Consider the following 23,376-nt stretch of genomic DNA (forward strand, 5'->3'; position numbering starts at 1 on the left):
AGAGAGAGAGAAAGATTAGTGCATGGGTATCATGGAGTGTGTGCCTTTGTTTGTCAGTATCTTTCTCTGTGTTTTTATATCAATCAAGATGGAAAAACATCAGAAAGATCAAGTGGACAAGTCTCCTGAGAACCAAATTGGAACGGCAGAATGGAAAGTACTGATGATGTTGTTTGTCGACAGGATAGGATCAAGATGCCAAAAGGTTGCACTGATCTCCGGAGCCAGGAGTTGCGGGATCGCAAATGTTATTGCAGCTGTTCTAACATGCATTTTATATTACAGTTTGAGATATCATTTCCATCAACAGTTCCATTATGCTATCCATCCTTTACTCAGTCGGGAGCGACTTTAATATTTCATGACTGTAATTAAACTCTGTCGACAGACGGTGCTCACTGGCGCGGGATCTTGATCCAATTTTTCCTTCTCGGCTCTCTGGAGCTTGAGGGTTTTGCAAGTCAACTCGCCATCTCATTTCCTTCACCCACTTTTCATTAACGCAGGTCAGTGGGGGTCGACTGGAACCACCACTTGCGTCTTGCACTTGGTTACGGTGGAACCACGGTCTGTCATTTCGCTCTACTTTCCGGAGCGGTTGTTGAAAGTGTAGAGGAAGTGTTGATGTGTTGCTGAGTGTAGTCACTCGGAGAGGGTGTAGTGCATTTTGAAGTGGGTGTCTGTCTTTAAAAGCTATCCACTGCCAGCTAGCTGTCGTCCAGGGCTGTCACTGCGCACAAAAACAACAGTGATGAGTGAAAAAGGTCTGGTTCCAATTGAGCGGGTCAGGCAAAGCAATCAGGCCCTCAGGAGCACTTGAAGGGGTTTCAGCGGGATGGATTTTGTGCGCGGCTGGAGGCAGAGAGGTTTGCTTTTGGGTTTGGACACTGATGACCGATGAGCACCCATGTGATTTTGAAACTCTTGAAAGCTGCTTCTCTGGCAGCCCACTGAAGGGTCACACCCATGCTGTCATTTATTGCAAAATAGTGTCCTGTTGTGTGTGTGTGTGTGTGTGTGGTGACCCAACTGTTGCATTTTTCCGCTTTCGGTAAGTAAGTACAGTGAGTAAAAGGTGCTCTGGTGCTCTGAGGACACAGTAGCAAGTTTCTTTGGCCTCGGTATTAAAAAAAAAAAAAAAGAAAAAAAAAAGGTCTGAGTCTGGACTTATATCAAAGAAAAGACAGAAGATGTAATGAATGCTATCTTGTTACTTGCATCCAGTGATAAATGACTGGACTCCTGTCCATTTGTTTTGCTTGCACACTTGACTGCTGTTGTCACACTTTGCTGATTCTGTTCTGAACAAAAATGGGCGTTGACTTGCAGTTTCCCTTTCTCCTACCTAATCATGTCTCTTCTCTCCTCAGCTACTGGGATACGGCGTATGACAACGACGTCATGGACAACAGAGTGGGCCTGAACTTGTTATACTCTCAGGTAAACCAGCTGGCTGTAGCATGATGTCACATTTTTAGAAGAGCAAAACCACCATCAGGGGTTTTATAGATCAGGTAGTACACAATATTCGACAAAAATGCATTCCATTCTTCTACTTAAAAACCCTTTTCAGTGTGAATGTTATAGCAGATCCAATTGACCATGGTTCAGTTCCGAAACATTGCACTCATTTATAAAGGATTCAAGGCACACTATTAACTCATACTGCTCCTCAGAGTAGTTCCTGGAATAGGTCTGACAACAGTTCTGTCCAAAACGTTGCACCACATTGTGCAGCTGCATCACTCGCAAGCAGTTCAGACTTCCGATAGAAAACAAAGCAGTCCCAACCTTTTTTGTTGTAGTTCAAAAGCTGCAAATATGGGAGTGCTGTGCTGGACTGTAATTGTAGATGTTGCTTTTAGGTGGTTTGAATTTTAACTGTAATGAGAACAAGCAGGGTGTTTTGGAGCGGTCAGCTGCACCATCTGTAGTCTCTTCCTTTCCACTCCCGTGTGTGTGCAAGGAAGTCACATCTGCAGCTAATGCACAAAAAGGGAACTGAAAGTGTTGGACTTTTGGTCATTTGGTTTGGTTGCAAGTGTGCTTATTATTTTTGTTTACTTTTCCCGCCTTTATGACTGGAAAAAAGAGAAACGGTTGTTGGCTGTGGTTGTGTTGTTGTAAGCAACCCTCCAGAGACCATCTCTGGAAGCCAGACTTTTGAGTTGGAAAAACACGTGGACTGAAAGCTGAGACAGATCCTGCCAAACCTGGGTTTAGTTTGTGTTAACTAGCCTAGCGTGTAGGGTTTTACTCCGCTGCAGTTGTCAGGATAAAAAAAGAAAACGCTATGCATCCATACACTGAAATCACTCTGTATCATTAGTGTCCATTTTTGTAAAGGTGCTTGAAATACTGTGGATCATTCTGCCAATGACTCATGTGTAGACTCCACAGAGCACAGTCTGATTTCCCCCCAGATGGAGGTGGATTTCCATTTTGTCGGCTGGGAGATTAAGTATGTCTCCTTTTCTCCTCAGACGGTGTCGGACATCGAACGAGGCTGGATCCTAGTCAACAAAGACCAGCACAGACAGCTCAAATCACTGCAGGAGAAAGGCTCGAAGAAAGAGGTATTTCTGTCTCCCTGCCACCACTGGGAAAATGCACACGCCCTGGAGCTTACGCTTGCAAGCACATTCACTCTGCACATCAAGGGTTATGCTTTTAGTTTCTACTCAAAATGAAGCATTAAGGTTTCAAAGAAATGAAAAGAACAAGTGGTAAAGATGTGGCCGTTAAACTCATGAATAGCTGTTGACTTTTGCGTCATATTATGTTATAAACGTGGCGTGTTCCTTTAACCCTTAGAACCCGATTGACGCAAAGTGCGTCAAAAAACACACCCTTTCTTCTCTGTTACATTGCTCCTGAACGGTTCATCGCAGCGAGATGAAACCTTTATTGCACGATAGAGCAGAAGTGGGGCTTTCCAACGAGACTACACACTTGTCTGTACGATCAAGTATGAAAATTAAAAAAAATCATGAAATTAAATCAAATTGCATCATATTTACAGTCTATACTTCTCTGCGTTCACCTGCACACACATTACTCTAGTTTGAATTACTCGCGAACCCGTGATCGCATCGATATGGTAAGCATATCAGATGAAAGAGGAGGCACAGGGCTATCCATTGGTACCATGTTTATCGACCCTTCTGGCTTATAAAACCAGACGAAGTGACTGCAAAATAATAACATCATGTACACAAACCAACGCTGCACACTCATTACTCTCGTTTGAATTACTCGCGGACCCGTGATCGCATAGATATGCCACGCATGTCAGATGAAAGAGGAGACTCGGAGCTATCATTTGATACCAAGTACATCCTTCTGGGTTATAAAACAGACGAAGTGACAGCAAAATAATAACTTCATATAGCTGGACTTACCCCACGTTTTTGTCTGTTCTTGTGGCAAAGCATGTTTATAATCCAATGCTATCATGTGTTTCTCTATGGCAAAGCATGTTCATATTCCGGTTTTGAGATCCTAGCAAATTCCTGCATGGCATCCAATTCAAGGCTCACATTGCATCCCAATTTGTTCAACAAATAAACACCTTTTTTGCCTTTACTTTGTTCATGGCAATGCAGTAAAAAGTTGAGAATTATTATGACTGCATACACACAGGCACGCAGGCTAACACGCAACCTCGGGTCAAGTCAGGTCAGATCAGTTCGTGTCACAGATATGGAGCGCAGAAAGGTCATTTTTCATTGCTAAATAAAAAATGGCATTTATTTCCGTAAATCACACAGCAAATATTTCTGTAAATTGCTCAGCCCCAGAGTATCCCTCCAACATGGCAATTATATTGCCCGATTCAGGACAGTCTGCCCTACACACACATGAAATGCATGTAGAGCTGTGAGCTTGCTGTGGTGAGATACATGTCGAAATATAAGAATTTTTATAATACACTTTTTATATTTTAATTCTTTAAAAATCAAAATAAAATCAATGCTAGTATTAATACATGAAATGATGGCAGATCTGAATAGCCTAGACTCTCCTGAAAAAAACAATATATAATATATGTGTGTGGCACTTACAATGACCAGAATAAATCCTTATGAATAAAGGTAGTGAAAATGCCCTAAAAACAGCTTAGGGTTCTAAGGGTTAAGGCAGAATACAGACAGACTGAAAATTGTTTAGATAAGTGGATGCATATCCTTCTCTTCTTTGTGCATGCAATAACCCAATCTGACACCATGAGCCTACCTTAAAATAATTCACTGAAAGTAGGTTAGCCTTTTGCTTCCTTTTAGCTATAGGCTAGCTAAAGGCTAACTGGTGTACCCCACTTCCAACCTGTAGGCCACAGCTGCCTACTACTGTTTTGTAGTGTTAGGAGGATCTTGCCTGGTGGACATGTATTAAGTTGTGGCCATGGATCTGTGTCTCCTCCTCAGCTCATCCGACTGGCTCAGACGCTGAAATACTATGGCTACATCAAGTTTGACCCGTGCGTGACGGACTTCCCGGAGAAGGGCTGCCACGTGATCGTGAGCGCGGGCAACAACGAGCTCAACTTCCACGTGAAGCTGCCCAGCGAGCAGATGAAAGAGGGCAGCTTCAAGGTCACGCGCATGAGGTGCTGGAGGGTCACGTCATCGGTAAGTGTCTCTTTCAGTCTGCTCACTGTTTCAGTCACTCGTTTGTTTGCAGCTTTGTACCATGTTACAAAAAGGGAAAGTTCTCTTTCTCCTGCTCCTCCCTCTTAGTGTGTGTCGTCCCCATTCATCAGCACCTCTTGCCAGCCAGTCTAGCCACACAGTCTATAGTGCTGATCACAACATTAGAGTGGTAAAAGACGTAGGCGGCGATATGCACAGCTCCAAACATTGCCAGGAACTAAAGCTACTTTGCTTCAGCTACTAATTAGTGCAAAAACTTCCTCTAGAAGTGGTTAACGGTTATGGAAACGATGAATGTCAAACAAAATGCATCATGGAAGCACTGGCGTGTCAGTAGCTGCCTTTGTGTTTGGCAATGATCTGCCATTGTTTGGAACAACAGCATCCACTCTGCTGTTTCTAATTCTACAAACCGCTAACTCAGCTAAATGCTAATGCCAGTTCTCGGACTGTTCTGAGGCCATCGATCGGAAAACCCCCAGTCTCCTGAAACACGTTCCTGCACTCCTAATTGATATACTTAATTAAGGGTTTCACACTTCCCTCAGAATGAGCCGTGGTGTGATTGCTATTAGTCCAGGTCTGCTGAGGCCAAGGACATGCGTTAGCGTAGTTGCTAATGAATAGCCCTTGGGTTGGCTTCATTTGGAGAGTACATGGAACAGAAATAAGGGATTGTGTGTGACCAGGTCAATGGACATGTTGCTGTCATAGACCCAGGAAAGGAAGTGAACAGTGAATGATTACTTCAGCCCAGTCTACTCTTATTTGACCAAACCCACCCCCAAAAAGAGTTGGTAGCATCATATAAACATGCAGTCAATTCACCTCATGAAATAACTTTTTCCCCCTAGAAAATATCCTCCAAATAGGTTTCATGAAGTGGGTAGCCTACGGCCTAGTAGTTAAAAGGAGAGTGATTATTTGCAGAGCTAAACACAGGGTTCCCGCGGATCCTTAAAAAGTCTTAAATACAACTTTCGGTTTTTAAGGCCTAAAAAAGTCTTAAATTGTCTGGGATGTCTTGCATTTTTGAAAGGGAGGTATTACATTTGCGTATGGGACCGCCAGCGAGTGCAAGAGCGAGTGAAATGTCTCCATCCGGTTTGTCGTGTATTTAAAACGCAATTGTATAAGTGACTATAAGGCAACGGGAGGAAGTGTAGTGGTTGCAGAGTGAAGATGTTTTCATGGGTGTGGTTAAAGACACAGGTGAAGAACAGTCAGCCTCAGCCAGTAAGCACAACCAGATATGTACAGCCAGCTTCAAAAGCAAGCAGCCCAGACCCTAAAATTGGGCATTTATAGCTGTGAAGGTAATTCACACACAATTATTTTTCTTTCGCCAAAATATATGTGGTAACTTCTGTAGACATCCAAAATGGGGTGGGGGTTAAAATTAGTAGGAAAAAAAAAACTATTGCATAAAACCGTTTTAAGTTGTCGTATGTATCTTTTTGCCGTGGTATAGTCTTAATTTTTCCATTTAGATGTCTTGAAAAGGTCTTAAAAGTCTTTAAATTTGCAATTGGAAAATGTGCAGATACCCTGTAAACAGTCTGATTTTACACGAGCTGTATGACTCATCCGGACCACACGTAGATCTGTGCCCATGAGAACATTTTTAGTTGTCTGTGTTTATAATTAGCAAATGCAACAAGTTCTATTTAAGCTTTAGGAGAAGCTGTTTGACAGCACATCTCTTGATACAGAAAGCTTTTTTGAATGAGCCCGACTATGTTCTCTATTAGTGCTGCAGTGTGTATTGAGTTTCTCTTGACGCTCTGCCCGACAGGAAGCCACATTGATTGCTTTGAGAGTGATGACCTCTAAGATGCTGTTGCGTTTGAGGTGGCATCTGTCCTCACTGTGGGGGCTGTTTATGTCTCGAGGATTCGCCACGTTCTGTAGGAATGAAGTGACATTTAGTGTGGTATTCAAAGTCATAAACAATGGAGCCAAACGCATCCTTTCAAGCTAGGGTTAGACTTTGCGACTTTCACCCCGGATTGCAATTGGCCGGCTCTGTGATTTGTCTGGTAAAGTCTCAAGTACTTTGGTCTGTCGGAGTTGACAAGATCCACAGATTATAGTGTGTTGCTATGGTTGTGGATGCTACGTTCCTCAATAAATGTTGTTTTCTTTCATTTCTGGATTTCTATCACTGGTCAATAAGTAAAATGTCCACTTGTTTCTGGTATTTGGCAGTCTGCTAATGTACGACTAGGACTAGGAATAGGACTAAACCAGGCATGACTTGATTCTATGATTTTTAGACGTTGGGCTGTAGGTGAGACTAATCATCCAGGGTGGTATGATCCAATGAGCCATTCTGACACAATCACTCTTCAAAAAAGTGACTGACATGTCTGTCTATTAGATATGATTCTAAGATTTCTAAAAAGCTGTGTAGTATAACAGTAGCTTTACTGTGAGGGTAAAGTGACACTAGACCCCTCCCTGTCCTCCCCCTTTTCTTCCTCAACCCCACCCAACCCCGCCCCCACATGCAGCAGGTTCCGGTGGCGAATGGATCGGCTAACCCCTGTAGCTCAGCGAAGTGTGAGGTCAAGCTGGAACTGGCCTTCGAGTACCTGATGAGCAAAGACCGTCTGCAATGGGTCACCATCACCAGTCCACAGGTCAGTGAGCAGAAAAGACTTTTTAATTCACATTTCACACACCAACTTTTTGGGAAATGAACTTATTTGCCATTTACCCGAGGACACATACTCTTTGCTGTACGTGCAATAACCCAGTCTGACACCGTTAGCCTAGCTTAACATAATTCACTGGAAGTAGGTGTCACTCCCCGATGTGAGTCGCTACCGGATATGAGTCGCGCATGCGTCACTTTGCGACTACGAGTGTTGCTGTTAGCCACAGAATAATGACATAGGTACATTAGCCTACATGGCAGTAATTTATAATTTAGTGTAAGGCATCACATTTTCACGGCATGATCTCTGATGGCAGTTCTAGATTAGAAGCTGAAGTAGCCTACAAGAACCTGCTAACAAGAGACTTCTGTAATGTCAATAAAACTGGATCTACATAACGAAGTTTGTTCAACGTTACAAGTTAGCAATCAAAAAAGGCCGTCACTTGAATGGCGTTTTGAGCCAACGTTAGCAATCAAACAATCATAGATAGCTAAAACGTTTTTGAAACAGAAAAGTTTATTATTTTATGGATTTAACAAATTTCAGTATGACGCGCCCACCTTGCTTACAGTGAATCCAAAGATCCTTGATTACTAGCTCCGCTTTAACCAAGGGGGCAGGCGAACGTTCGGAGAGCGTAGACACTATGGCGGATCTGAGGCTAAATAGTAGACCAGTTCACCTAGCCATCCACATTGAACCCCATTCCATTTTGTCGCCACTTTGACATCAAATAACATTACAGCTGAAGTGTTTTAAGCCTTTATATGAACTTTTTCTATTTTCGGAGTAATACAATATTGTGTGATTGGCGTCATAACCTCGTAACTGACTTACCGGCTGAGTAATAAACTTTTTTGCGAAATCAATGCTAAAGTGACGTAATAAGCATACAACCAGAGCGAGTGAAAGCATCGCACAGGAGCAAAATAACCGTATTCTCTGGATAAGAACGAAAGCATCGGAGCACAAAAATTCAGCGAAGTTTTGATGGATTGACAGTAGCCTAGGCTATGAATGTGGCGAGTGCCGTTTATATGAAATTACATTTATCTACGAACAACTAGGACATTTAGAACAGTAATGTAGACATGGTGGTAACGAAGTAAGTGGCTACATACCCAATCTCTCGGTGCAGCTATCACAAGAGTTACACGAGTCAGACTACGTGCCTACGTTACATTTATGTCCCCTGAGCCTGCGCAGAAAGCCTCGTCGACCAACAGGAAACGGTTGAAATTTGCTTCACCCGCCTCGATTGACGTCTACGTGATGACTCTGTCCATATCTTTTACTGTCTATGGCTTTAACCCTCTCTGGTGGATCCCTTGACGTGTCCCAGTGACGGCACTTCCGTTTGCCTCCATAGACCTCTCCAGAATATATCCCGCCTCCTAACTTCCGTATCCATCCAACTTCCGGGCGTGGATTGTCTATGGGAAATAACATGGCGTTTTGAAAGATCGCACCTGTCAAACTCTGTGACAAAGTAGAAAAAGCTGCTGGGCAGATTGGCCTACACACTTCTGCGATCTAGTTTCCACTGGATTTTTTGATTTTCGGTGCCGTTTAAGTAGTATAGTCTATAGTATACTACTTAAACGGCACCGACAATCAAAAAATCCAGTGGAAACTATATGGCAGAAGTGTGTAAGCCAATCTGCCCACCAGATTTTTCAACTTCGCTACCTACAGATGTTTTACCGGTATGATATTTCGAAACGCCATGTTATTTCTCATAGACAATCCACGCCCGGAAGTTGGATGGATACGGAAGTTACGGAGGCGGGACTTATTCTGGAGAGGTCAATGGGATCTTTCAAAAAATTTTGAACGCCAGTCTATGGCGAAAAAGAAATTATTTTCCCGGTTGACTTGTGCCTTGAATTACCCATATGATGTTTGTCAATTTTAAAGACAAATTTTCATGTAAAGACATTTGCAGTTTGTTTCGTAACTATTGAATTACAACATTGTGAAAGATCATAATTCCAACGACTACAAAAACCCATCAATCAGTCGAGCTACGTTAGCTCATTTACAGCCACACTAGATTGTACAATAGCTTCTACCAGCAACAGGTCTTAATTGGGCTTTCCTTGCTGATGAAAATACCATGAGTCAGAGGATTAAACACATCAGGTAAGTTGTATTCGTCCATAGACTGTACCATAGACAAACATTAGATACTGTTAAGTGACATAGCAGGCAGCAAGATGCAACCGTTAACTAGCATAACAGCTAATCTTATCGTTTCATTACGTTTGTAGTGGCACCTTGTAGGTTCTAAATGTTCTGTACCACCTTTTGAAGTCAGTCTACAACCAGTATTTGAAACGCGAGCAGACCAAAAATCTTCTTTTGAAATGTTTACTTATAAAACACAAGTTATACATAAGCATGGCAAGCACGGTCAAAAAACTGTATTGCTTCCAACGTCTCTGACTTCAAACTAAAACTAATTACGTCCAATCAATTACGCTATGACGTACTGCTGTCTAATTGGAAGCTCAAAATACTGCAATGTTATCAGACCTAAACATTACTAAAGTATGCATTTTAAACTATTATATTCTTATACATTTTCATGAAATACCTTTTACCATTTTAACTGTTTTTAAACTAAATTATAATTCAAAATAAACTAGTCCCTATTTGGCTCTTACATTACCCGGCCCCTAATTGGTTAGGCAGGAAGACTAAGCAATTATAAACTTAAACACTGAGAGCCAAACAATTTCTAAACGTCCATAAACTATCAACTTGTTTCTTCTCTCTTCTATTCTTCTGACGTTGCCTCTTCCAACAAGCACAGTTTGTTTACAGGCCTTTCCAGAATGCTGGTCTTGGTCTTTATCTTCACTCTTCGTACTGTTCCACTGGAGTCCGGCAATGTTTCAACTACCTTTCCCATGAGCCAAGAGTTCCGTGGGGAAGAACCATCCACTAGTAGCACAACATCTCCAGTTGTGAAGTTTCTTCTTGGCTTTAGCCATTTCTGGCGCTCCTGAAGAAGTGGAAGATATTCCCGCGTCCATCTAGTCCAAAATAAATCCACAAGATATTGAACTTGCTTCCATCTCTTTCTTGTGTACATGTCGTCTTTGCTGAAAATCCCTGGAGGCATGTTGGGTTGAGATTTCAGCAGCAATAAGTGATTGGGTGTTAGAGGCTCTACATCGTTCACATCATCTGAGACAGTTGTAAGCGGCCTGCCGTTGATGATGCTTTCGACCTCGCACATTATTGTCAGAAGACAATCATCGCTCACTGCTTGCTCTTTCAAAACGGAGTTGAGGATTCTTCGCACCGTCCGAATTTGTCTTTCCCAAACCCCGCCTTGGTGGGAAGCAGCTGGGCTGTTGAATATCCACTTTATTCCCTTTGGCTGCAAGGCTCTTTCAATCCTGTCATTATCCAGCTGTTGAATGGCTTGTCTCAACTCTCTTTCAGCGGCCACAAAGTTTGTGCCGTTGTCAGACCGCATGATGGTGACTTGACCTCTCCTGCACATAAAACGACGAATCGCATTAATGCAGGAATCTGTGTCGAGGCTATCTGCAACTTCGATGTGCACCGCTCTGAGAGTGAGACAAGTGAACATCACGCCGTACCTTTTGACTGTACCCCGGCCCCGCTTGACATCAAACGGCCCGAAGAAATCCACGCCGGTATTTGTGAAAGGAGGCTTATCTGGCAAGAGCCGATCTTCAGGCAGGTTTGCCATCTTTTGTTCACCAACCTTTCCATTAATCCTGCGGCACACTGTACATTTATTGATTATCTTTCGAATTGCAGAATTGGCTTGTGGGATCCAGTACCTGCATCTCAGTTGTGCCAAGACATAACTGCGTCCACAGTGTCCTGTTCTTTGGTGTATGTCTCTCACAATCAGTGTAGCAACTCTGCTGTGCTTCGAAAGAATTATTGGATGCTTAGCATTTTCTGGCATGGCAGACTTATTGAGTCTTCCGCCAACCCTTAACATGCCATCTTGAAGAATCGGATCCAATCTGAACAGCTGACTGCTGCGACTGAGCTGTTTTCCTTTCTTTAGTACTTTGATTTCTTCTCCAAACTGTTGTCTTTGACTGAATTGGATTATTTCCGATTCTGCGGCAACCAGATCGTCCAAGGTAAGTGATTTCTTTTCTGTTGCTCTTAATTTCTTCATTTGTAGTTCTAACTTTGATCTTTCCTTTTCAGGGTCCGTTTCAGTTTGTCTGATCATTTTTGATATTTCCTTTCTTTCCTCTTTCAGTTTCCATAGAGTTTCCTTCACCTTTAAAATCCAGGCCACTGATCTTTTTAGTTTATGCCAGTCCGAGTAATAGTTGATCAGCTTGTTAATTGGCTCCACATTTTCTTCAACCTTGATAATGTTGACTGTAGCTCCATTCTTGACTTCCGGATCATTTGGAAGGCTTTCTTTCCTTCGTACAGGCTGTTCCGGCCAGTCACATTCATTGTTCAGCAAGAAGTCCGGTCCACTGATCCATGTTCCTCCTTGCACCAAACTCTTCGCTTTCAGGCCCCTGCTGGCTTGATCTGCAGGATTTTCCGTTGTTCTGATGTACTTCCATTGCGATGGCTTGGTTGCTTCTCGGATCAACGAGATTCGATTCGCAACGAAGGTTTTGAAACGAGCTGTTTCACTGTCAATGTATCTGAGCACTGTAATGCTGTCTGTCCAGAAAACAGATCGTTGCAGTGGAACTTGAAGCTCTTGATGTAACATCTTGTCTATTTTAACAGCGACAACTGCTGCGGTCAACTCAAGTCTGGGGATTGTGACCAGTTTGAGTGGGGCCACTCTCGATTTCCCCATGAGGAAAGCACAATGCTTCTCACCTTGGCTATTCTCTAGCAACAGATAAGACACAGTCCCATACGCGTACTCTGAAGCATCTGAAAAATGATGTAACTGTGCTGCTGCAGTGCATCCAAAATCTGTAGGCTTCAAACACCTGCTCACATGGAATGTAGAGAGATGACTGACATCTTCGAACCATCTTTTCCAATCTTCAGTGTGTTTTTCGCCAATGTTCTCGTCCCATCCGTATTGTTCTTTACAGAGATCTTTCAGCAGGAGTTTAGCGGGCAAGATGACCGGAGCCAGAAAGCCAAGGGGGTCGTAGATGGAATTCACGACTGATAAAATGCCTCTTCTGGTCATCGGTTTGTCTTGCAGCTTCATACTGTAGGTGAAAGTATCAGTCTCTGTATCCCACTGTACACCGAGGGTCCTCTCAACTGGCAAAGCATCATGTCTTATATCCAAGTCTTTCACTTCACTGGCTCTATGTACTTCAGGGATTGACATTAACACCTTCCTGCTATTGCTCATCCACTTTGTTAAAACAAAGCCTCCGCTGGCACACAGGTTACGAAGATCTCTAGCCAAGGTCACCGCATCATCTTCTACAGCTACACTCTTCAGACAGTCATCTACGTAGAAGTTGTGCAGGACTGTATGGACAGCTTCTGGAGATGCATCAACCTTGTGATCTTCAGCAGTTCTTTTCAGTGCGTATGAGGCAACACTTGGTGAGGAAGTGGCTCCGAAGAGGTGCACGGTCATTCGGAATTCCTCCATAGGCTCGTTCAACTTGCCGTTGGGCCACCAAAGAAAACGGAGTAGGTCTGCATCACGTTCCGGCACCTTGACCTGATAAAACATCGACTCGATGTCTGCCATTATAGCTATCGGGTCCTCACGAAATCTTAAAAGGACACCAACTAACGTGTTGGTTAGGTCGGGTCCTTGGAGCAGCTCACTATTCAGAGACCTATCCTGAAACGAAGCTGTGCAGTCGAAGACCACCCGCAGCTTTCTTTTCTTTGGGTGATACACCCCGTGATGTGGTATGTAAAACACCCTGTTGTCGTCACGTTTAAGCTGGTGGACTGGAACTTGTACAGCGTAGCCTTTGCCAATGATGGTCTCCATAAAGCCCTTGTACTCTTTGAAGAATTCAGGATTCTTCTTAAACTTCCTCAGCAAACAGGCTATGCGCTGTTCCGCCACACAACGGTTATTAGGCATTTGGAGCTTCTCATTCCTGAGTGGCAATCCAATGCTGTAATGCCCGTTCTCAAAAATTGTCGTTCTCTGCACAGACTGCAGAAACAGTTTGTCTTCATGAGACATCTCATCTTGGTCATCGTAGTTACGCTCTGGAAAATCGGTGTTATACTGTTGGACCAGTAGCTTCTCAATCTCCATCACAGAGATTCTGTTTACTGAAACATTAGGCCTGTCATTCATTGCATCATCCAGTTCCTTTCTTACGGGCCCATTCACAACCCAGCCAATGGCAGTCTTCACGGCATAAGGGCCTCCATCCTCAGCATTAATGACATGCCATGGCTCCATTGCTCTTGAACAGTTAGCTCCAATAAGCAGCCCTACATCCGCTTTGATCTCTGGCAAGCGTACTTCATGTAGATAAGGCCACCTTTGGATATCTGACTGTTTAGGTATGTTCTCAGTATGAACAGGTATGTTGCTATGAGTGAACACCTTTGGTAGCTCAATGAATTTGGTGTCTTCCAGCCCGCACACTTCCAGGTCTGATATGACGAAACTGTTCATGAGCTTCTGTTCTCCAGGTTTGTCTTGACCCATGGTGCTAAGAAGTATTCGTGTTGGTTTCCCTTTAATGTTCAATTTCCTTTGCAGGTCTTCTGTACAGAACGTTGCTGTGCTTCCCGGGTCGAGAAAGGCGTATGTTTCAATACACTTGTCACTCTTTTTCGACTTGATCTTTACCGGTACTATTGACAGCACACATTCCGCTTCTCCGGCCCCCGTGAGGCCACAGGACTCTTGCAGAATAGAAACTTGAGCACATGATACTTCGCTTCCATGACGACCATCTTTCTTTTCAGGTGAGACAAAACTTGCTTCTTTTATTATGTGCAGAATATCTGGATGCTTTAAAGCACATTCTTTACACTCAATTCTTCTTTTGCAGAATTTGCTCAGATGACCCGGAACTAAGCATCCAAAACATAAGCCCTTTAGTTTTAAGAAATCCACACGCACTTTATGTGGTTGCTCTTTGATTTTGCTACATGAAGCAAGAGTGTGAGACTGCTGACAGTACAAACATGGCTTCTCAAAGGCACTCACAGTTTTACCTGAGTTCGCTGGCTTAAGATGCATTTCTTGAGGCCCTTTGTTTTCGGCGGAAACATTGGTCGCGAAACTGCTTCCACGGACCTCTTTCCTCCCATGATGCTTTTCCTTTAGGTCAGTCTTTCCACTTGGGGTTGAGCGGCTGTCTGAGATATTACCAAAGAGAGGATCCGTTGCTATTTTAGCTTGGCGGTCTATGTAGCTCACCAAATCAGCAAACTTTGCTCTCCTTCCTCTTCGCTCTTTCATACCGTAAGCTTCAGCACGCCAACGTTCCTTCATTTTGTACGGTAGCTTAGACACCACTGTCCGTAGGTTGGTTGGGTTGTCCATCTCCTCTAAGAATTCAATGTCTTCCATAGTATTGCGACATCCAATCAAAAACATTGCATAGGCGCTCAATGCCTTCCCATCATCAGACTTCACTTGAGGCCACTTGAGTGCTTTGTCAATGTATGCGCTGGCGATCCGTAATTCATCCCCATAGTGCTTGTGAAGTAGTCGCTTCGCCTCGCAGTAGCCTCTGCTAGGTGTCATATGAGCACAGCTGCGAACAAGCTCTTGAGGCTCACCAGCCGTAAATTGTTCCAGGAAGTACAATTTATCTTGATCATTGGTGGTTTTCTGCTCTATTGCGTGCTCAAACGCCCTAATGGAGGATTTGTATTGTAGCGCATCACCCTTGAATACAGGAATGTCTTTTGTTGGTAGCTGAGATAGCTGTTGTTGTTTTACAAGTAACTCAGTGATTACATTCTGTTTTTGCATAACTGCTAGTATGTTGTCACCTCTGTTAGCTTGAGCATTGGGCACGTAATTGGGCACTGGTTGAGACTGTAGTTGTATTCGGGAGTGCCTCATTTGTGGTTGAACATGAATATTAGTATTAGCTTGTTGTGGGAGCATAAGGCTAATTCTTTCCTTCTTCACGTTTTCACTTTGTGGCCTTTGCACTGCCGCGTAGCTACTCAAACAATCTTCATATCTTTCATATTCTTTAAGCACCCTTAATTTGGCTTTGCTCTCAGCTAACGCAGTTTCCAGCTCTAACTCTTCCTTTTCAGCTTTGATTCTAGCTGTTTCAAACTCAAGCTGTTGCATTTTCTTTAGCGCTGCAGCACGTTCGAGCAAGGCTGCATGTTCCGCTTCCTGTCTAGCTCTTGTTGATGATACTCGTGACGCAACTGAGGTGCGACTTACTTGTGATCCACATGGGCGAGCATGTGCAGCATCACTGACCCCTAGGCCTACCTGTGAAACGCTGTCATTTGGTTTAACAGTTTCTTGCAGATAATCAACCACATTATTTTCTTGATGCAGTACATTTTCCACTGGCTGTATAGGTTCGTGCTTAGTTGCAATCCAATTTTTAGTTGTTTTCATAAATTCAGTAATAGTTGCCATTCTAGGTTCAAACCAGTGCTCTTGATCAATTGTTTTTTCATCTTCAGTCAAATGATTTGCAACTTCGTTGTTGAGACGGTTAAACTCATTTAGAGACATTGCAAAATCATTGTCCATCATATTTTTCACCTGATGTATATTTTGAGCATCACTCATCATTGTCTCTAGCTCTTTTATTTTGCTTGTCAGAGTTCCTAACGTTCGTCTCCTCAATGCAATGCACTTCTGCAATCTCTCCTCTAACGCCTTCTCTGTCAGCTTACGTGACCTTCCCTGTTCCATTGTATCCTCGATACATCTATGTTCATCTTCCTCAGCCATCTTATAACTTGCAGAGTCAATGCTCTAGTTGTATGCAAACGTTTAAAACACTTTCTTTAAAGGCACTTGTCTTAATAAACCGAGTGCAAAACAACTTCTTAAAGATCGCCAAAACTCCACACTGACTGAATCCAAGCTTGCTATCAGCATACGTTTTGCAGGGAGAAGTTCAAAGCTTGCAATTTCTTACAAGGAGCAGATACAATTTACTTTCGTTTTCTTCCGAACTCACTAGTTATCTTCGTGCTTCTGTATCACGTCTTTCCTTGCGTAATTCACATAGATAAAAAGTAGTTTTCTATACCGTATCTTGGAGAATGCCTTGCCAGATCAACCGTTTCAGTGCTAGCTTCTTTGGGTAAGTTCTTGTCCTTTCCTCGTCGAGTAGCAAGCTAGCCACGTTCTCCACGTTATCCAGGCATCCAGCGTAGCTTCACTTAGCTAGTTTTTTGACTAAATGTAGTGGCACCTTGTAGGTTCTAAATGTTCTGTACCACCTTTTGAAGTCAGTCTACAACCAGTATTTGAAACGCGAGCAGACCAAAAATCTTCTTTTGAAATGTTTACTTATAAAACACAAGTTATACATAAGCATGGCAAGCACGGTCAAAAAACTGTATTGCTTCCAACGTCTCTGACTTCAAACTAAAACTAATTACGTCCAATCAATTACGCTATGACGTACTGCTGTCTAATTGGAAGCTCAAAATACTGCAATGTTATCAGACCTAAACATTACTAAAGTATGCATTTTAAACTATTATATTCTTATACATTTTCATGAAATACCTTTTACCATTTTAACTGTTTTTAAACTAAATTATAATTCAAAATAAACTAGTCCCTATTTGGCTCTTACAACGTTGGTGACGTACATTGTTCGAGACGAGAGATGTAGTCCACTGAGCGGATTCGCACAAAACCAACATAACTTTTGAAGTCTATCGAACAACAGTACTTTCTTGACGTGAAAAATTATCTTTTAAATTCACACACATTATATGTGAAATTCGTGGCACAATTCAAACTGGACCAAAACATAATTGTTATCTCTCCATTAACTCCCGTTCATATTTTTTTTTGAAAGATAGGTCCCTTGTAGCGGAAGTAAAACGGAAGTCACTGGGACACTCTATACCGTAAACCTTTAAAACTGAGCATGCGCGACTCACATCCGGTAGCGACTCACATCTGGGAGTGACATGGGTTAGCCTATAGCTAGTATAGCCAAAAGAGCTTGTATTCTCTTATCTAACTCTGGGGCAGACAGCAAATAAGCTTATTTCCCAAAAAATTGGTGTGCTCCTATAAATCATAATATCCTCATTTTGATCCCTGTCTTTTTCACCAAAAGTATGTTGAAAACAGACATTTTGAATCACATTTGACAGACTAGTTTCATTCTATCACCATGTCTTTTCCATTATAAGAATCAGAAGATGCTTTCGAATTAGAATATTGGTTTCGAAATCTTCAGGTGTTGTTCAGGTTTTATTTTAACTATTTATTTTAACTACAGTATATACAAACACAGTTGCAAACTTTGTAAAAAGTCTGGCCATCAAAGTCAGAGATGTTTCATTAAAGCATCCAACTTGTCCTTCGCTATATGAGCAATCATCTTGTCCGGTCTTTTCTTTGTGCGTTTTGGTCTGACCCCATGCTCGTAACTTGTTTGACAGGCCATCATGATGAGCATTTGCCTACAGTCCATGGTGGATGAGCTGATGGTGAAGAAATCTGGTGGTAGCATCAAAAAGGTTGGTGTGTGTGTTTGTGTGGGAAAAGTGTGTGTGTTTGTGTGGGTATAATGTATGTGAATGTGGGTAGTGTGTGTGTGTGTGTGTGTGTGTGTTTTATCTGTGTACATGTGTCATTGTTGAGATATTTATTGGCTTTGTCGACACTTGCTTGGTTGCGCCTGTAGTCTCTCACTGTCCTGATAGGAATGCATGGCAATGTGTCACTTGGTGTGTGCGTGTGTGTGTGTGTGAGTCTGTGACTGAATGACTCACTCACTCACTCATCATGCCGCCTAATTTTTCACCATCTAAGGCTTGCTTTTCTCACTTATTGGCCTCATTATTCAGCAGCCAGACTGCACCATGTTTAGAAACCCGGTCACGACAGCTAAACACACACACACACACACACACACACACACACACACACACACACTCAGTGCATATTTTATTTTATTTTTTATTTATTATAAAATAAATATATTCCCACTTTTATAGTCCTATTTGTTTTTACACTTCCTCATTAGCAGCCAAAGTGTCTGTAACCAGCACCATTATTAAATATTTAATTCATTAAATGTTTTAATGTAAACTTTATTGATGTCAGTATATGGAAGGGTTGTAGTATTGCAAAGTACCATGGCAGATAATGGATTTCTCTCATGATTATGGTGAGACTGTGAGGTACATTTACGTCACAGGAGTGTAGTTATCCACAGAGCCCACAGCTGGTGCAGACTTGTTCCTCAGTCAGTACCACAGGCGCTTTACTCTCAGGTTTCCTAAGGCACAAAGATGGCAACTGAGCTCTCTCTCTCTCTCTCTCTCTCTCTCTCTCTCTCTCTCTCTCTCTCTCTCTCTCTCTCTCTCTCTCTCTCTCTCTCTCTCTCTCTCTCTCTCTCTCTCTCTGTCTCTGTCTCATTATATCTCTGTCTGTCTCTCTCTAACTGTCAATGTCTTTCTCAATCTGTCAATCTCTCTCCCTTTCTCATTCTGGCTCTCTCTCAATGTTCTCTTCAACCGCCCAGATGCAAAAGAAACGGCTCAACGGTGCCCTCCATAGGTCGGACAGCAACCAGGCCGTGAAGTCCCCTCCGTTACTGGTAAGGAGAGAACTCAACCCATATAATCTGGCTGAATAGAGCGTTGATGACCATGTCTTTTGTCTTCATCATTACTGGTTTAGGCCTCAAAAGTCTACTACATCACTTTGATGTGAATAAACATGTTTACATTTACATGTTTACACCAGTTTAAGGACAGACAGTGTCCTTGAGAGCCAGTGAAGTCATTTGTATTATTTAAAGTTTTAAAGAGTCTTAAAGGGTTTTAAGAGACTTAGAGGTTTTAGGGTATAAATATTTAAACTAAAAATGTTTTGGATTCCACACCAAAAAATTATTTGTTTGGATGAGAACATTTTCCTGGGTGGTTTGGGAGTGGCAGTGTTGGGTTTGGGAGTCTGGCCATATTAAAATTCAAACCAGGATATTAGGATGTGGGTTTAACTTGGTTCTCTGCTTGCCTCTCCAGGATTCCCCTGACCCGAACCGTGAGCAAGTGGTCAAACTCTCGGTAGGTGACCCCTCCCATATGTGTTACAGGGCTGTCAGGCACTGTGCCTGATTTCAGATGAGGGCCAGGCTCTTTATGATTTGTAAATGAAGAATGCAAATACCATCTTCAAAAATCTTCATTCAGTCATTTTCCTACTGCCCTGTTTGTTTTTGTTTGTTGGACAAAAACCTGTAAGTCCTTGTAAAAGCTTGGCTACTATTGTCACAACAGAGTTTGGTAGTTTTCACAGTGCAAATGATGCCAGACTTTTAAGATGTAGTGCAGAACTCATGCTTACTCCACCGCTTCACTGCTTACTACAGCCGGTTTATTGATAAACTGACATTTTTGGTAAAATCAATAAACCGCAGGTCTGATTGATCAAAATGTGAGTTCATTAGCAAACGGCAGGTCTGACTGACCAAAACGTCAAAAGTTTATCAATAAACTGGTTGCACAGTTTTTTTCTGTTACTCGGAACTTATCCTTGCGAAATATTTGCACGTGCAGTGCAATCTATCAAGGTGTGCAGACTCCTCCCTATATTGTGGAAAAGACTAACTAGTAGGCCACAGCTGCCCCCAAGTTGACGCTTGTTTGTCTCTGTTTGATTTTCCTCGGCAGACCAAGTTGACCTCTGTGTCGCTCCGAGGCATAAGCGCCTCCAGCTCCAACAACGACATCAGTGGCAACGATTTCCATGGCAACTACGCATTTGAGGGGATTGGCGATGACGATCTGTGACCCCCTCCCTTTGACTGCTCCAGAGAAAAAAGAGAGAGAAGGGGAGTGCTGGACATAGACAGAAAGAGAAAGAGAAAGTCATGGAGAGAGAGAGAAATAGAGACGCATACCAGAGTGGAGCCACCGATTATCTTCGGGAGACCAGCAGAGTTGGACAGGCTTGTAGCCCAACGGCCCGTTCTGCCAAGCATCAACCCATCCCCTCCGGCCTGACCATCCATCTCTGAAGCATTTCTCCCCATCAAGTCACCCCCCTACATGACTGTACAGCGGTAAACCATGGCCTAAATTTATATTGAATCATTCCAATGCTGTCATATAGCACCAAGCTGTTATCTCATCCCATTCTTATTGTTTAGGGTCTTTTCTGAGGCTCAGTAGGTTTTTGCTTGTTCCAATTAGAGAAATCCTCTCAACTAGAATTACTGTAAAGACTTTTTAAGGTGTTTATCTTAGAGTCCCTGGAGTTTCTAAAAAGTGCCAATCATATAGGGGCTATAAGTACATTTGTAAAGGAAACATTCCCCCAGCTTCAAAGGTGGTCACCCATGGGAATTATCATGACTCCATAACTGCTGGGTTTTGAGTGATGGCACTCATTTAAAAATGCTTCAATTGAGAAGTCGAAATACTTTAAAAAAAAAACTTGAAATCAAACAACTAAATTTAAGACATCACCCTGCCCTACACTCAAGGTTCTCACCCAGTGAATTCTTCCCGATATTTATCACCAAAAAGGAACTCCTGTGGTTCTGATCGGACACCCCACCACAGCCCCAGATTGTAGTTGTCACTTCCTGTCCCTCCTTGGCAAACTTGAAGGACATGGTATAATTTTGCATCTTCCGGTTCAGTATTTCATTCACAAAGTATTTCCTTTACATTTCGAAGAAAACAAGGATGCGTATTTTAAATATCAATGGTTGTTCTGGATTTCTGGCACCTGGCTGGAAATTCAGAGTTTGTATAGCAATATTGAAATGGAATTGAAGATTAAATGAAGATTAAAGGATCATATTGAATTCCCCCCACACTCCACAATCACACTATAAGGTCCCCTTTAGTGAGTATTATAATGTAAAGAATGTAAGCCCAATCCAGTGTTCAGTGTTGTTTAATGGCAGTGTTCGGGATGTAGTGGTTTGCCTGTTGTCTGCTGAACCTCAGTGTGTGTGGCTGAGCTGTGGACAGTGTGTGGCTTCTGTGAGTCAGGGGCGGAAGGTGGTGGTACACATGGGGCAGCCTTTTGAGCACTGTTACTGGGCAATCACATGACTGATTCCCTAGTGTTTGATTGGATGATCACGATAAGCTGCACACTGATGATTAAAGTTTTGCAGATAAATGTGTTGCCCAGGGTCAATTAGAAGGTGCCAGGATAACATTGCCAGGCAGCACTGCTAAAAAGGTTGCACAGTGTCTCATTGCCTTCACTCTCTGTTGCCTCTGATTGCCCATCATCTGCAGTTTCTAAAGTTGCAATATGGGATATTTTTGCTGTTCAGAAAAATCTAAAATTCAAATTAAGAACTTATAATGACGACTGTTTTTATTGACTTTAAAGACTATTGATTTCTTTATTCTGTGCCTCTTCATTGTCTGTTTTGTTTTCTGTCACATCTTCAAACTGTTAAATATTGGTTTTGGATCATTATAATTGTAGATAAAAAATGTATTACAAATGCATGAAAAGCAGAAAACATATGATCTCGAAATTAGGAATTTTATCTTTTGAGTATTTGTTCAAAAATATTTTGAACAGCAAAACAAAATCTACATATTGTACCTTTTTATTTGATTTTTTTTTTTGTACAAAGGTATTTTTAGCTGCCTTAAAATAGTTCAGATGCCTTAGTACCCAACTGTTCTCTTCTGATCCAGTACTGGGCATGGTGGACTGGCTCTCAACCTCATCCTAGCCTCTCTGTGCCAATGAGAGTCCATGGCTCAAAAATTATGTTTTTGGAGAATTATGGAAGGATTTGATGGGGTTTGTTTGTTTGGCAGAACTGCTTGCACTTGCTGAACCTATAACATTGCACAGTATTAAGAGGGACTAATAGCTAATTTATTGAATTTGTAAGAGCGTAAAAGAGCAAGAGAGGAAACAAAGCGAACCATGGACAACTACGTTCGGTAATATTTGAAAGGGGGATACTGAGGAGCTATCATCAGATTTCTTTTTTTGTTGTCATTGTTGCTGTTATTCCAACCAAGATTGTTTAAGGTTTCTCATAAATGCCAAAATTATAGTTTACTAAAGCATTTTGCACAAAAGAAGCATTTAAGAATCATGATAATGTCACTTTTATATAATTATGTACATGCAATTAAGAGTATTCTGAGCATTTACTAATATCTCTTACCAGTAATCTATTGTAATCATGTAGAAAAATGTAATCTAAACTGTGTCAAATATTAGAAACTAACATGTATCATTGTTTACAGAATAGTAGAATATCATAGCAAGAGAGAAGTGTTTACAAATTCTGCATCTGATCCCCCCCCCTACCCCTCTTCCATTTTGATCTGAATACTAGTTATGCATTGTACATTTTTGTTTTGTTGAGTGTCAAAGGTATTCCAATGGTATTGTTTTATTTTCTTTTAGAAAAAAAACTATTTTCTATTTGACAAAAGGAATTGTTATTTTCAAATCATCTCAGAAGATTGTGCTGCAACAGTGCTGATTTCCATGCCTTGGAGCACAAATGACCACCTTCTTGTATTTGTTGATGGCCATCATTTAATGTGACATTTGTTTCCTGTGTAGCCTGGCTTTGAACACATGAGAATGTTGACTGACCAGGAGTGGTTGAGGAAGAGGATCTGTTTGTCACCTGTCTCGTGTTTTAAATGTTGAAAAGGTCCAGGGAAAGGGTCAAGCACCCATCGGATAAGCTCTCACGTCTGGTCGATTTTGAAACAAATTCTAGACTGTCATTTTGAAACAAATTCTAGTGTATCATTGTTCTTTCATGGAATTGTTTGTATCCGGTGATTATGTTTGTCCCCCTGATCTCAGATGTATTCACCAGCCTCTGAAATGTATAAGGGGGGGGACTGTTTGTACTCTGAGCAGAGTAGGCTATGGCTCGCCTATCAGTATGATTTCATGGTTTCTTTTAAACTGCCATATGAACTGTAGAGCG

The 23,376-nt window shown here is 42.1% G+C and overlaps 1 protein-coding gene across 1 annotated transcript in view; it reads left to right on the plus strand.

Annotated features, from left to right (window-relative positions):
• Nucleotides 1-23,376, plus strand: part of snx17 (sorting nexin 17) — a 49,976-nt gene extending 26,600 nt beyond the window's left edge. The window contains exons 8-15 of the mRNA XM_076273354.1: nt 1,371-1,440; nt 2,484-2,576; nt 4,428-4,631; nt 7,166-7,294; nt 17,864-17,941; nt 18,952-19,026; nt 19,457-19,498; nt 20,105-23,376. Of these exons, the coding sequence (XP_076129469.1) occupies nt 1,371-1,440; nt 2,484-2,576; nt 4,428-4,631; nt 7,166-7,294; nt 17,864-17,941; nt 18,952-19,026; nt 19,457-19,498; nt 20,105-20,224 (811 nt within the window). The 3' untranslated portion in view covers nt 20,225-23,376. The remainder of the gene's footprint in view (nt 1-1,370; nt 1,441-2,483; nt 2,577-4,427; nt 4,632-7,165; nt 7,295-17,863; nt 17,942-18,951; nt 19,027-19,456; nt 19,499-20,104) is intronic.

Source organism: Alosa pseudoharengus, unplaced genomic scaffold (genome assembly GCF_046254945.1).
Source record: "Alosa pseudoharengus isolate Yale_2024_CS ecotype anadromous, Long Island Sound unplaced genomic scaffold, YU_APseudo_1.1 YU_APseudo_1.1_scf_7, whole genome shotgun sequence".
Classification (NCBI taxonomy): domain Eukaryota; kingdom Metazoa; phylum Chordata; class Actinopteri; order Clupeiformes; family Clupeidae; genus Alosa; species Alosa pseudoharengus.